The 14,665-nt window shown below is 42.1% G+C and overlaps 1 protein-coding gene across 2 annotated transcripts in view; it reads right to left on the bottom strand.

Annotated features, from left to right (window-relative positions):
- Positions 1-1,015: 1,015 nt before the first annotated feature.
- The window catches only part of LOC147881691 (uncharacterized), a 30,810-nt gene continuing 17,160 nt past the window's right edge, over positions 1,016-14,665 (bottom strand). The window contains exons 4-11 of one of the 2 annotated variants that reach the window (XM_087402045.1): positions 7,546-7,625; positions 7,090-7,346; positions 4,620-4,724; positions 4,401-4,501; positions 3,745-3,883; positions 3,540-3,652; positions 2,932-3,395; positions 1,016-2,236 (exon numbers count right to left, since the gene is read on the bottom strand). In XM_087402045.1, coding sequence (XP_087258171.1) covers positions 1,539-2,236; positions 2,932-3,395; positions 3,540-3,652; positions 3,745-3,883; positions 4,401-4,501; positions 4,620-4,724; positions 7,090-7,346; positions 7,546-7,625 — 1,957 coding nt within the window. In that variant the 3' untranslated portion in view covers positions 1,016-1,538. Of the gene's footprint in view, positions 2,237-2,931; positions 3,396-3,539; positions 3,653-3,744; positions 3,884-4,400; positions 4,502-4,619; positions 4,725-7,089; positions 7,364-7,523; positions 7,626-14,665 lie in introns of both variants that reach the window. The other variant, XM_087402044.1, reaches the window with a different exon arrangement.

Below are 14,665 nucleotides of genomic sequence, written 5' to 3'. Positions count from 1 at the left end.
CCGAATAGATTACAACATCATTTTTTTCCAAAAACTAACATATACCTTTGCTTTGATATAACCACGTGACCCCCTCTTCTTCTTCTTTTTGTTTCAACCTGGAACGAGTGTGCCAAAACCATAAAACAAGGCAAGAATCATAATACTCAAATGTTGCTTGAGCTAACGATTGCTTCTTTCTTTTCTCATATATTTATTTATTTACGTATCTATTACTTATATTTATAATTCTATTTATTTATTTATTTATCTATATATTTATTCATTTTCATGGCACCAACAAATGGTGAATATGCAGTAATTACCTTGCCCTATATCATTCCTCATACCTCATACCAGCCATACATATGTTCAAATACTATCAAACAATTCATACAATTGTTCAATTACTATCACACGCTGTTTACATTTACTATTTAGCTTGAATATAATAACAAGCAATCAAGTTCCAAATAGCCCCATGAAATGTTATGCTTATTCAAACGGCTGACACTGGAGTATACTTAGGATTTGATCAATCTCTTCATCTCTTAATAAAATTGCAACATTTTCTTTTATTTTTATAATACCTTTCCAAAAAAGTTGTTACAAACTCACAACTTATTCGCAAGGGTGACGTTAATCTGAAAGACACACACACATATATATGAGGTGAAGAAGTTGAGAGAGGGCAAGGGGACATGTCCAAGAGTAAGAGAGAGACAGAGACAGAGATAGACAGAGAGAGAGCACTTATCATACATCAACTCGTTGTGCAAGTTAATAGAGGGCCAAAGACACAAAAAGCACACAAAGTACACAGACTAGATATTTCATGCTTACTTTAAAGGGTATCGAGATACAACCAAGTAACATGCAAGAAGGAAGGGACTTCGCACCTAAAACAGCACTTACAACATGCACATGTGAGTTTATGATAAAAGCAACATCCTATTTGCCATACTCATTTGGTTTGCGACACGTCGTAGTAGCTTAATTTGGGTGTCATGCTTGCACATGTGGTGGCGCAAAACATCTTTTTAACAATGGACATAAGAATCAAAGCACTGTTAAGCACCATATGATCACCCTTCAAAGTATGCAACTGGGATGTGAATGGTTTTTCAAGAATACAAACTTGGACATCATACTACACTGGTACCCACGAGTCATATTCAGATTGCAGACGCCTTCCTCTTTTGCATCCTTTATCTTTCAGTGGTGAGACATCATTGATTGATGTCTCACTAGTGGACGGTATCATTCATTGGATAGATGTCTCCACTCATGAAAGGGTAAAATTCTACAAAAGCAGAGGATGGCATCTCAGCAATATTATCGACAGGACTGCAAGTAGCTGTGCAGATTTCTCATTATATACATCAAGGTGGTGTGCTGGGTGGCAACCCACACACAGTAGTTTCCTTCAAAGTTTGGATTCCACTCTTTCGTCCAAACAATTCGAAACATTTGTCATATAGAGGGCTTGAACGCACATTCCATTGTGTACAAAAAGTTATTACAGGAAGAGCATGGCATAGAATGAATTCATAGCATCTTTACTCTTTAGATCGGAAAACAAAGCAATCAAGAGTGCCACTTTGAGTCTTGGCTTTCTTAAGTAGTGAGTGATGATGGAGGGATCTCTTACTGATCTTTATTTTAGATCTTGAAACATTGGCTGCTGGTGTTGAGCATGGCCTGCCAGAAGTTTCTGCCAAACTTTGTTCTTGAGCGTGTAACTCCACGGCCAAGTGATAGTCATCATGTTCCTGTCTCAGTTGAGCATCTCCTTTCAGTTCTTGTCCACATTTCTCACAGAGAAAGTGATTGTAAGTTGATGTGCCCAATCCATCTGAAATTCCATGTGAATTCGTGTCCATTTCTGTAAGCATCTCCTGTGAAACTTTAATTGGCTTGTTAAAATTCCTTAGCAACCCTGCAACATTCTGATCTGGTGATCCATTCATATCCTTAAAATCAAAGCTACCTGTACAATTGACGACAGTAGTGTCACAAGAGGAACTACCCCTGTCCAAAGGAGTACTGAAAGAGTCAACAACCAAAGTTTTGTCTGGCAAATCTTCATCCCTTGAATGAACTTCTAATGGAGAAGCACAACCATTTTCATAGGCTAAGAGCTGCACTGATGCAGCATCAGTGTATCTGGATGGCAGTGCAAATAAATCCTTGCGCCTAACACTGTGCAGTTTCTCCATCCAAGAAAACGTGTCGTGTACTTCAAAGTTCCCTTCACCTGTTGAATAACATGGCAATAAGCATCGATAAGTCAGTTGACAACAAACATATACTCAACTGAGAGAAGTATCTGCCATGAAGCCAAAAAGTTTGATCTTATAGATCAGATACAAAAAGCTTTTGTAGATGTACAAATGGAAGGTTTGACACAAATCTTCTGCACATGCAAACCCAACAGGCTATCACCAATTTTATATAAACCCAACACTGTCACTCACTAGGTTTGAAAGAAAAGAAAATGTTTATCTTTGAATTTAACATGGAAAACAAGAAACATTAAACATCGAGGTTGCCCAAAAACACAGATCCTTGAATTCAAGCAAACACTGCAAAAGGTGGCTGCTTTGAGTTGATTGCAGATGCTTCATCATAATTCAAGAGGATGCACTCTGCTGACATCTGACTTTTCTCATGCCAAAGCAAAATTCCCATCAACTTACACCACAAGTAGACAATTGACGTTTGAAGGGCATATTGTATCCAAGTAGACTGAATTAGGCATTCAGATGATTTTAGATTATTGTTGTCTCAAGTTGCTTACTTAGTAATAGGTAAAGAAAAGTAAACTGGTCACATCCTGCACAAAAGTATATACTATAGACCTTCATAAGACTAGAATATATCCAATCTTATATAAAATTAACTTTTATATAGAACACCCATGAGACAGCATTATGAAGATAGGCATATTACCATCGTAAAACTCTGAACTATAATTTTGCATCTTCATCTGCGAAGCAGCCTTGACATTTTTTTGCGAATCATGTGACAAACACCCCCGTACTGGAGTAAGACTGTCAAGATCCCCATCAAGCTGGACAGATTCAGTGATGGATATAGCAGCTCTTTCTTTCTCACACACTTCCCTGTTCATCCTTGCTTCACGCTTGCTCACAACCTTCGTTTTCTGTTTTGCTGATTGTGACGAGCTATGCAAGAAGGTGCGTATATCATGGGAAGCACCGATACTACCACTAGAGCTAGCAGCGAAATTCGTTGCACCAATGTTGAGCACAACAAGGGCAAAAGTTTGACTCCCCAGGGCATGTGATAATGACTTCATTGCAACTTCTACTACAGTATCTAGACGCTTCTCTAAAGGGACACTAGTTGAAAGCACTTCCATTGGCATAGGAGCTGAGGCACTTTTGAAAGCCCTGTGAGAAGTTGCAGAGATAAACAGTGAGAAAGCATTCAAGCAGGACCAAATAACAACAAATTGCCAAAGATCTAGATCATAGAAAGGCAACCCTTTCAAAATACGGAAAACTTTGAAACAAGGTACAATTAAGCTTATCTACCAGTTCCCTGGGTACCTCCACTTCACAGTGAAGAGTTTTGGTATTCGGCCATTCTCTTCCTTATCTTCATCCAGCCTGGATATCAAATCCGGTGCCAAACTTCGAATGATTTCCTATTCCATAAAACTCCCTTTAAGTTAAGATGCAAAAACCTGGCTTGGTTTTCCCCCCAAAAGGATCTTGAGAGAAACAGACTGAAATGCACCTCGACATGCTTCATAGCCGTGCAGGGCTGAAATGAATCTTCTACTGAAAGTGATTTAGGGGGACCTTTATCTTGAACAGGACTGTTGTCCATGCCTCTACAGCTGTCGTACAAAAACAAGCCTACCCTGCCTCCAAACCTATCAAAAGCACAGATAAAATTTAGAGTCTTTTGCAATAACATATGGTAATATCTATCTATAAACTCAGAATTATAAATAAAAAGAATGCAGGCTGTGTTGAGAGTGCTCAGTGCAGAAAACATACAAAGCCGAAACCATAAATAAATGGAATATATTTCACAGATTGACTGCTACTCACATCCCAAATCCCACAAGTAGGTGCCAGTCAAATGTATAATGTAGGAATACTTAGTATTATTACGTATAGCTGAGTCTCTCTGTAGCCATTGCAAATGACCTTCTTTGGAAGATCACAGATTTAACTTGAATTCATATTTTGAAAGTAAAATCATTCAGCGTTGAACAGACTTGAATGACAAATCTCAGGCTTTAATGCTTTTGCAAGATGATTACACTTAAGACATACCGAGCATACTGATTTTTTGGCGGGATAAATTTCAGATAGCAGTGAATGAGACGAACTTGGACCCTTAATTTTGGTAAACTAGATATTTTCATTCAGCGAGGGACGTACTTGCTTGATAACTGTTGCAAATTGAACTTCTGTAGATCAGATACTTTTGTTGCTCCCATGTCTTTAAGCAAAGACTCCATCTGATAACCAACTCCTGGCAGCTGTCATTCACACGTTCTCAAAAAAATGTAAATTAAAACTCAAAAAGGACAAAGCTCAACTAATCAATATTGATACTGAGTTTTAAAAAAGGTAAAGCTTGATAACACAAGGCCTTACTTTTCGCACAGGAAGGGGCTGAAGAAAGGCAGAAACACCTGACCCAAGAAGGCAAGTCTGTTTGTTTGGCTTGTTCACTGAAGAAACCAACTTTGCAAGCATTTTCTGCCACATTAGCCAGAACATTCACGTTATCCATCATCTTGGAGTCAAGCAAGGTCAACCAATATTTGCCGTCTATTTATGGAGTCAAGGATAAAGATATAAAATATGTCTGTCATATGCATGCTCTCCTCACGTTGGTAAAAATTTCCTATACTATTCTTGTGGCATGTCTATCCCATTCTGCGGCAGCCATAAAAGTAATTAGGATGCTAACAAGTTTCCCCTGACAGGGTTATATAGATAAGCATAATGCTTAGAAGAGTTCCAAAAGAATGAGCACTCGTGGAGCCCTCAGAATCAAGGAATTTGGCTCAGTACTACCCTAAGCAGCACCAGAAAATTGGTTTACCAGTACAAAATAGCCAGGGAAACACTGAACAAGAAACCTTTTCAGAATCGAACTTTATTAGAACTAATTTACCCATTAACTAACTATTTTGGATTTTGGCGGCTATGCATTCCAACTAGATTGTACTGGTACTAGGCCTTGACGGCCGGCGGGAAGAAACTGCATGGGAGAGAAGCTAGGTTGCCCGGGGCCAGCAGCACACTGTATAATCCCACGGGTTTTAATCAGCCATGGCAGGTAGCTCAGGCCAGGCCTCCTCTCATCACATCTCCATGCACCCATTCAAACAAACTGGGTCAGGACCTCCCCTCTGTGCTAGATCAGCCCACTGGATACAATATGGAGATCTAGAGCTTCAGCTGTTCCATGCTGGAGAGACAATACTTATGCCATCGTAGACAAGGTTGTTTTAAAAGCAGGCTTATAAAATTGAGATCTGAAATGTGATTTCCAAGCAGCATGCTTTCACAGCATAAGTGGCAGCACTGTTGAAGTCACAAGAAAGTGCTAAGACATAAAGAATAGGCATGAGCGATGTCAGTATAAATTGTATTTTGCATGTATGATAGCACCTTCCTGTACCCATGCATTCTGATCAATAAACCTGCGAGACTGGTACTAGGTTGTCATAAATTCTTTTTATAGACCTCACGCTATCATATTTGCCCAGTTCCCTTAACTTTCTTGATAACAGCATGGTCCTTGATGTAGGCAGCTGTAGTGACTGTTCTTAGGGCTGGTGGACTGCATCAAGCGTTCATTTTATCCACCAAACCATGAGAGCTGTTTTCTATACAATGAATAGTCAAACATAGTTGACAGCAGCTCCTCCCAGAGCAGCTCCATGTGCCATGAATGCCAGTGTGGACAAAGAGCACAAGTCAGTCTAGTTTTACCAGTTGCTTAGTATTGAAAGCTATAAGACCATTGCTGCAAGGCCAAATAAGCCCAATTTCTGAAGAGCAAAGCCACCAGTTGCAGAGGAGTTAAAATTTCTCTCTTTGATTTGAACCATTTCTCTAGGAGCAAGACAGCACAACAATGATGTCAAGCAAGAGCCGGATCCATTAGCGCCTTCTATGTGACCAGGAGCAGATTCACAGAAGAGAGCCTAGTCCATGACTGAGCCCTCAAAAGCTGACAAAAGAGTCACCACGTGACTCTTCACAAATGTAAATAACCACCAGGCCCCACCCCAATATGAAAGACCCAGAAAATTGATAGGTCCAAGAAGACATAAAATGATTGAACTGTCATGTCCAAGGTCTCCACAACCATGTGTATACATGGCTGTCCCTCTGTCTGGCAGCAGTCATACATATACCACAAAAATGATTTGCAGTTTGTTGTCCCTGTCAAGGTACTTGGAGAAAACACACTATTAACTTTTAAAGAGATAGCCGATGTCTACAGTGAAAGCTTTGCAGTAGACATAACATCTAACCTAGTATCAAAACCAAGCGACTGGTCAACCTCTTGACATGGTGACGTGGTGTCTCAACCAGGCCAATACCATCATAGGTCAAGGGTCAAATAACCCCCTGCAGATATAGCTCCAGACCCAGGCTTCAACTTTGACAGGAGAGCGCACATCAAGATGAACTCATGCCACTGATAATGCAGCTTGGGGCCATCAAATGAGAGCGGTGTGCAAGAAGTAGACTAATCTCAATTCCTAGGGGTCAATCAGATGGGAGTCGAGCATATAAAGGCTTTTTCCTCTGGTAATTTGATTGACTGAACCAGCCATTGGGCGTTATCCTAGTATGAGCATTGGGTTGATGTGAATGTATGAATTCCCACGTACCATTTACTGGGATGACAACCATTTGAAAACGTCAGAAGAATATTCAGTACATTTTTTATTTTTGCTGGCAGTGCTTCTGTCAGGAACAGGAAATGCAGGCTCACACCAATTTTGCAGATTAACAAGTGGCACTAAGAAATTCTTTTTGCATGCTATCCTTTACAAAAAACGGAATAGGCTGTATTCAAATGAAAGCAGAAGATAAGTACATTGCTGGCTATTCCAGAGGAACACCTGAACCCTGTTTCTGTCTCCACAGCAGCACGAATTTCTTCCACGATATGACTCCCAACCATAAGCAGATAATCACTTTCGCCTAAATCAACTTCTTGAGAGCCTGAGGCTATGGAAGCATCCAGCCCAGACACTGGCTTGTCTTTCAAGCCAAGCACATAACCGGGAAAATCATTTAAACTCGGGTTGGACATAGAACGCTTGAAAACCTCCATGGTAATATCTAATGCAGCTTCATCAAGGCCTCGCCTGCAAAAACCAGGTTCTTGCTGAAAAAAGCTTGCAGAATTCTTGAGCATGTGAACTAATGGCATAATATTTACAACTCAACTTTCACAGAACCATCAAACCAAAAAGGGCTACATGGAAAAATAAATTTGTATAATCTGAGTTTCAAAGAATCATCAACCTTTCCAGGATGCCAAACCGACTCAAGACAGCCATTATTCTTTTGCTTGCAGCTCTGTAAGGCGTCAGATCTTCTCCATTAATCAGGACCAAATCAGGACATCTGAGAACCAAAACAAGCAAAGAGCAACAACACTTAATCTTGGTGGGCACAGATTCGATCCAATCTTGCAAATTTATAATTTTTCAAAACCAAAACGCATTCACCAAAGAAAACACAACTATACATACTGGAGAATCTTGATAAACCAGGCACGAGACTTACCAAGATTTTAAAGACAGTAGAATCTCTTGGATAGCCTGATGGACGTAACAGTATAATCTCTCTCTCTCTTGGATAGCCTGATGCTTATTGAAATAACAAAGCGAAACGATGCTTATCTTTTATTGACCTCACAAATAGGATAAGGTCTTTGGGACTGAAAACTTGTTGGAATACGGTCCAATCTCTCATATGGTAAAGAAATTGAGGGGCTTAAAGCCTGTGTATAAGAATTGGGACATACGGCAATGGGGGGAATATAGTCCCATATACAATATTGTGAATTGGATGTCCTTGAATATGCCCTTGAATGAAGACCCTCCTCCCATCCCAGTCAGCCCAAGGGTGAGACGTCCAAGAACCTAACATCCCATGCTCCCAGATGGCACGTTCAATTGGTATCAGAGCAGGTTATGCAGGCTAGTGGAATGGACTGTGTTTTGTGGCGTGACAGACTGCACACGGGCAGTGTGGATTGCAGCTGCACTCGTGGGATGTGACTAACTACGGGTGACTCGATTATTCAGAAGGCTGCTACAGCGAACCTGAAGGTGTCTAGCACAGGCTTTCATGGCCCGTGACAGTCCATGCGTACGTATCAACCTGGCCCTCTGTGGGTGGTCAAATTTGATTGATGGCTTGACCCTTTATGGGTGGTCACATTTGATTGGGAGCTCGAACCTGATGGGTCGTCAAACTTGATCCCCGCTTTGTCCATGGGTTGTGAGGGAGGGAGAGCGGGCATTTTTTAAGGCCCTTGTGTAAGTCTCAAAATATACTCCCATATACAATGTTGTAAATTGGATGTCTTTAAATATATGACCGTGAATGAGGACCCTCTTCCCACCCTAGACGGCTCTTAATAGGGGGAGAGTAGCGGTGGCTAGGATGCAGAGGTGTGGAACCTTTTGGCACTTCTGTTGACACGTGGCCTATGGCTGTGTGTTTCTTCAAAACGTCACCAATTCCTGTCACTCTTTAATGCAAGAAAGGACCCAATATAATGTTGAGGGAGTGTGGTAAACAACTAGGTGTGACTCCTCAGCAAACTTGTATCCACCTAATTGGTAATTTTCTTTTACATTTCAATTTCAATAGCATGTTTTGCAAAAGTAGATAAAAGTTTTCCTACAGTTTCAGTTAGGTCATAGGGGCTAGGTCTAGCACTTGGGGATGGACCCCCTTGCACGGGATTATGGGCATTAGTGACCCACAAGTGTGATGCCTTCTCTTGAGAAGGGACATCAAGAGATCACACCCCACCTGAGTACCCATCTTTGGGACCAATCAAATGCACAGATTGTAGACTGAACTAGCAACCATCCAAGAGAAGGTCTCAAGGCTTTGCGCGTGAGTCGGATACAAGATAAGATGACAAACAAATAAACCTCCTAACTGAGGTCAATTAAGCTCAAACACAACTTTAGAATAGGTCAATGTGTAGGACTACTCGTCAGGAACCCATTGATGATGTCAAGATTCAATTCTGATCACTTTCTCCAAAGACAAGCCCAAGTTCCGGAGAAACTTTCAAAGGAGAAGAAGAGAAGAGACCTTCCAAAGGATCAAAAAGAGACCAACCAGCCTCCTCCAAAGAAGTCAGAAAAACCCTTCAGTTCCCTCTCCCCTCAACACAAGAAAAAGTACTATTCTAAGGGAAGGTGCTTCAAGTGTGGCGAACGAGGCCACAACTTCTATGAATGCCCTAAGGCTGCCAAAACCAGCCCCAACAACAACAATAAAGAGGCGACCCAAAGCAAGAAGACTCCGGTGGTGAATAACGTGGAAGCTACCCCACAAAAAGAAGGTGACACCGGTGCCCATAGTCTACTCAAAACATGGGATCAAGTAAAGGATAAATCCGTTTTTTCTGCTAGATAATGGTGCTACTCACAATTTTATTTCTCTTGAGATGGCTCAGAACTTGGGATAGCCCCAGAAGATCAAGGAGAGGCCCAGGAAGCACATGGGGCTTTCAGAAGTAGTGAAGAAAAGGTATACCCTCTCATCGACAAGTTAAGGGTACACATTCAAGGATATCTACACCATCTTGTTGGAAAGGTCACCTCCCCATCTGTAAGCCGCATATGAGGAAAGCATGGGGGAGGTGGACCTGGGTCTTGAGAGACTGACACATGGGCAAAGTATTGACTGCCATGTGGGCAGGAATCAAAGAGAGAAACAAGAGAAGGGGATGCCACATAGGCAGCACATGGCTTGCCATGTGGACAGCACCCCAGTGAGGTACATGGAGCTGAGCATGGACTGCAGGAGCAAATGGCGGAGCAGAGGGCTACAGCATGGACCCACGAACAGCCACGATGAGCTGGCATGTGACGACAGCAATACGGCTGGCAGAGAAGAACAGTACAGAGCTGTTATGGGCAGATCAGAGGGCCATAATAGTACAGAAGCATGGCAGATCTGTACGGATTACAGGCGCCTGCTGTACGGCTGGTTTCAGGGACATGTACGGAGCTTGGGCAGGTGCCCTAGAGCTGGAACAAGCCTGGAGCACAGGCGAGATAGTCTGGGACAGATTGCGATGGAACTAGTACATGGAGGTGCAGGTTTGCAGCAGGTTTGGGGGCTGGACCCTGACTATATAGGAGGGCATCTGCGCTTTAAGTGAGGGCCAAAGCCCTAGTGTTGTGGGCAAGGGGCCCTTGTTATGAGAGCCCTTTTAGGGCGGTTTTGCAGCAGCCTGGTTAGCCTGTTTGGGTCAGCAAGATTGAGGCTGCTGGTCGGTTTTGTTGGGGCAGTCCTTGGGCCTATTAAAAGAGGCCAGTGTGCCTCATACAACCATTCACTTGGAGCAGCACAAGTCCCAGCAGAAAGGAGCAGCACGGAGCTTGTCTTGGGCCTCATCACTAGAAAGCTGCAGAATTAGCTGAGGGTGCTCCCCACCTAGGCTGGTGCAAAGACAGCAAGGTGGAAGGGATCTAGACGAAGAGTCTACTACGCTCAAGGTGCAGCAGGCGGGCTCAAGTCTAGAGATATCCGACAGATAGTAGAAGTACCTTGTGGTAAGATCAAAGGACCCCGCTCTGGTGGGGCTATTCTTTCGAAATTATGGTCCTTTTCAGGTGTTGCAAGTAATAAATGATGTCTCAGTCCGATTGAGACTTCCAAAGCATTGGATTATATCATCCATGGGTGCTTTTATTTTGAGTCTTGCATGACTCATGAGTCATGATCATGAAATTTGTGGATCATGAATCATGATCATCTATGGAGTCTGGACATTGGATGCTTTCAAGTTTCAAGTTTCAAGTTTCAACTGGTGTGCTAAGTTTAAAGTACTTCAAACTTCTAAATTCCAGATTCTTGTAATGCCAAACTTGTTAGTCATGATACATGTTGATTTCAGATTATTGAAGCATCATTCAAGAATTTAGACAAGGGATTGATCCAACCCAGTAGTTCTCCTTTTTGCTCTCTTGTCTTACTAGTCCAAAAGAAGGATAAAACCTTCAGGATGTGCATAGACTATAGAGCCTTAAACAAACAGATGGTTAAGAATCGTTTCCCGATTCCTCGTATAGACGGCCATTGGCATTAGCTGCTACTAGGAATGGTTTCCTTAAGTCAGGAATGATAAGTACAGGAGCTATAGTCAGGGCATGCTTTAGAGCATTAAAAGAGTCCTTTTCTTTTTGGGTCCATCTGAACTTCAGATTTTTCATAGTGAGATCATGTAGAGGAGCTGCAAGTTCAGCAAAATGCCAATAAACCTTCGGTAATATGAGCATAGGCTTAGAAAAGACCTTACCTCATGGGCAAGTCAGGCCACTCTACAATTGTCTGTATCTTGGTTGGGTCCATACGGACACCTTCTCGTGAGATAATGTGACCAAGATAGTGAATCTCAGGAAGAAAGAACTCACTTTTCTTCTCATTGATGTGAAGAGCATTTTCAGCTAAGATTTGAAATACAATCTTTAGATGCTCCTTATGCTCTTTCTCATTCTGGCTGAAAATGAGGATGTCATCAAAGAAGACGGCAGTGAACTGTCTATAGTTCGTGAACAACCGTTCCATCAGCCGATTGAATGTGGCTGGGGCATTGGTAAGGCCAAATGGCATTACCCTATATTCATACAGCCCAAATGTGGTTCGGAAGGCTGTTTTATGAATGTCCTCAGGTACAACTCGTACCTGATGGTAGCCACTCTTAAGATCTATGCGGCTGAAAATTTCAAATCCTCCTAAACGATCAAAGATATTGCCTTGGGGCTTCTCTTACCCAAGATGGTCATGCGGTGGCCTTTGAAAGCCGACGGCTAAGAGATGCTGAACTTCAATATGATATCTATGAAAAAGAACTCTTAGCTGTAACTCATGCTCTCAAACTTTGGAAACATTATCTTTTAGGGATAGATTTTCTTGTCAAAACTGATCATGAAAGTCTTAAATATTTTCTAACTCAACCTCTGATCAGAGAGAGACATATGAAATGGTCTACCTTTCTGCAATCATTTCATTTGTTGTTATAAGCAAACTCCACAAGAGGAAGGAATTCCTCCCAAAAGGTTTGCTGGTCATGCACATAAAATTTCAGCAAATCCAAGAGTGTACTATTCGTAACTTCAGTTTGGCCATCCGTTTGAGAATGAAAAGCTGAGGAGAAACTTAGAAGAGTTCCAAGGCTCTCAAACAAAGCTTGCTAGAAGTTACTAAGTGAACTTTGAGTCTCTATCTGATACTATAGACTTGGGCATGCCGTGGTGTCTAAAGATGTGTCTCATAAATAAATGGGCAGCTTCAGGTGCCTTGAGATTCTTTCTACAAGGAATGAAGTGGGCTTGCTTGCTGAATCAATCTACTATCACTAAAATCATGTCATGATTTTGATTGGTCCTGGGAATTCTTGTAATGAAGTCCATGGTGATGTGTTCCCATGGTCTCTCAGGAATGGGTAGGGGCTGAAGTAAACCCTTGGGTTTTCCTCTCTCATACTTAGCTTTTTGACATGTGAGACAAGCTGAAATGTAGGTAGCAATGTCCTTTTTCATATTAGGCCAGTAGAAAAATTTATCCATGGCTGAAAAAGTGGCCACAATACCCCTATGACCAGCATAGGGTGGGTTATGGCTTTCCTCCATCACTTTAGATCTAAGCTGCTTTGTGATACATAGTTTGTTCTCCATGAATAAATAGCCATCCCTGAGGTGGTAGGCATGATGGGTGCCTCCATCTTTCAAATGTGCCCATGCCTGAGCAAAATCAGCATCTCCCTCATAGAATTCTTTGAGGGCTATTAGCTCATCAAGATAGGGAACTGAAATATGGTGAAGCCGTGGTCTACGAGAAAGGGCATCAGCCACTACATTCTCTTTTCCATAAAAGACGGAGAGCGTTTGCAGTGAAAGAAGGCCAATGGGTCTTATTGAAATTTGAGAAAGCCCGGTTAAAAACCAAAGTGGGCAAAAAGCGCATCTACTTCAAGCTATCCTTTCGATATTATGGTCCTTTTCATGTGTTGCAGGTAATAAATGATGTCTCAGTCCGATTGAGACTTCCAGAGCATTGGAAGGTCCACGATGTCTTCCACGTAAGCTTGGTGAAACCCTTCATTGGGGATTCACCTCAAGAGCCCACACTGGACGATGCACCTGAAGTAGAGGACACTGAGTGTTGGGGTAAGTATGATCAAGGGCTTGCTCTATGGTGCATGTGTGCATCTAGGGGAGTCACATGTGTGTTTGTGTGTGTTGTAAAGGCACATCAAGTGCTATGATGTGTCTAGTGTGTGACCTAAGTGATGATGTAAGACAAAGGCAATCCCACTGATGTAGGGATTGATTCCCACTAATGTAGGGGCTGATTGCCACTATGTAGGGAAGGTATTACCTTCTCCCCCTTTCTTTAAGAGAGAGTCCTCTCTCTCACAATCATAATAGAGAACTATCATCTTTCTTTCATTGTGCTCTCACACCTCTTGCAAGATGCATCTATTCTATCCTATGGGATTCTACAATTGGTATCACAGCTTTAGGTTCTAGATCTAGCCTAGCCTAGCATTAGATGCTATCTCTAGCATAAACTACTAGTTTCTCATCTTCTCCATTTTCCTTCTTCTTCCCCAAATCTTTGAGAGCTCTGTTCTCTGCCTACAAACGACCATTGCCCAAACCCTTTGAGCTGCAAACTCCTCATGTATGGGCGAACTTCCAGCTGTAAGCAATCAGAGAAATTTCAACTGTACGCGCAATGCCAACACTCACTCTCTGACGAAATTTCGCGCAATGCCGCCTCTGTACTTACCTATCTGCAAATTCCTCTGAGCCCGTACTCGACGACACTGAGGGCAAGCTGCTGCTGAAATCTGAGCTCATTTGGACAAGAGATGGAGGAGAAAACGACGAAAAACCAGTCTATCTTCTCAAGCTTGGCTATGGCGACCTGGCGCAACATTGCGCCCCTCCTTGCTGGTAGCTGTTCTCTGGTATAAGGCCTTTCTTCCTGCATAAAAATCCCCTTGAATAGAGCTATGAGCTGTGAGAATTGCACCCTCCAAGTTCTGATCTCTGTTTTGGACAGTTTTGACAAGGTTGTGAGTTTGATGCTACATTAGATGCTACTTTAGCATTTCTGATGTTTTAAAGTGTTGAATAGCTTCAGTACAACTATGGCTACAGCTTTGCTTTAAGTTGCTACACCTGGATTTGCTTGGAATACTTTCATTTAGCCACCTCTATGAAGCATGCAAGTGGAAGCATCATTTCCATTATGTTTTGTAGTATGGAATTTGGTTACAAGTCTTTGCTACTCTAAATGCTTGTATTTTGAAGCTCTTCAACTCTTTCTAGCCTTGTAAGAGAGTAGACACTACCCATTTTGGGTTAGACCCTCTCATGGCTACCATCTTGAATATGGAT

The sequence above is a fragment of the Dipteris shenzhenensis genome, chromosome 30 (assembly GCF_047967505.1).
Source record: "Dipteris shenzhenensis isolate YYH24624 ecotype China chromosome 30, Dip_SZ_1.0, whole genome shotgun sequence".
In the NCBI taxonomy this organism is placed as follows: domain Eukaryota; kingdom Viridiplantae; phylum Streptophyta; class Polypodiopsida; order Gleicheniales; family Dipteridaceae; genus Dipteris; species Dipteris shenzhenensis.
Note: the sequence above shows the minus strand (reverse complement) of the source record. Positions and strands in the feature narration are given on the sequence as shown.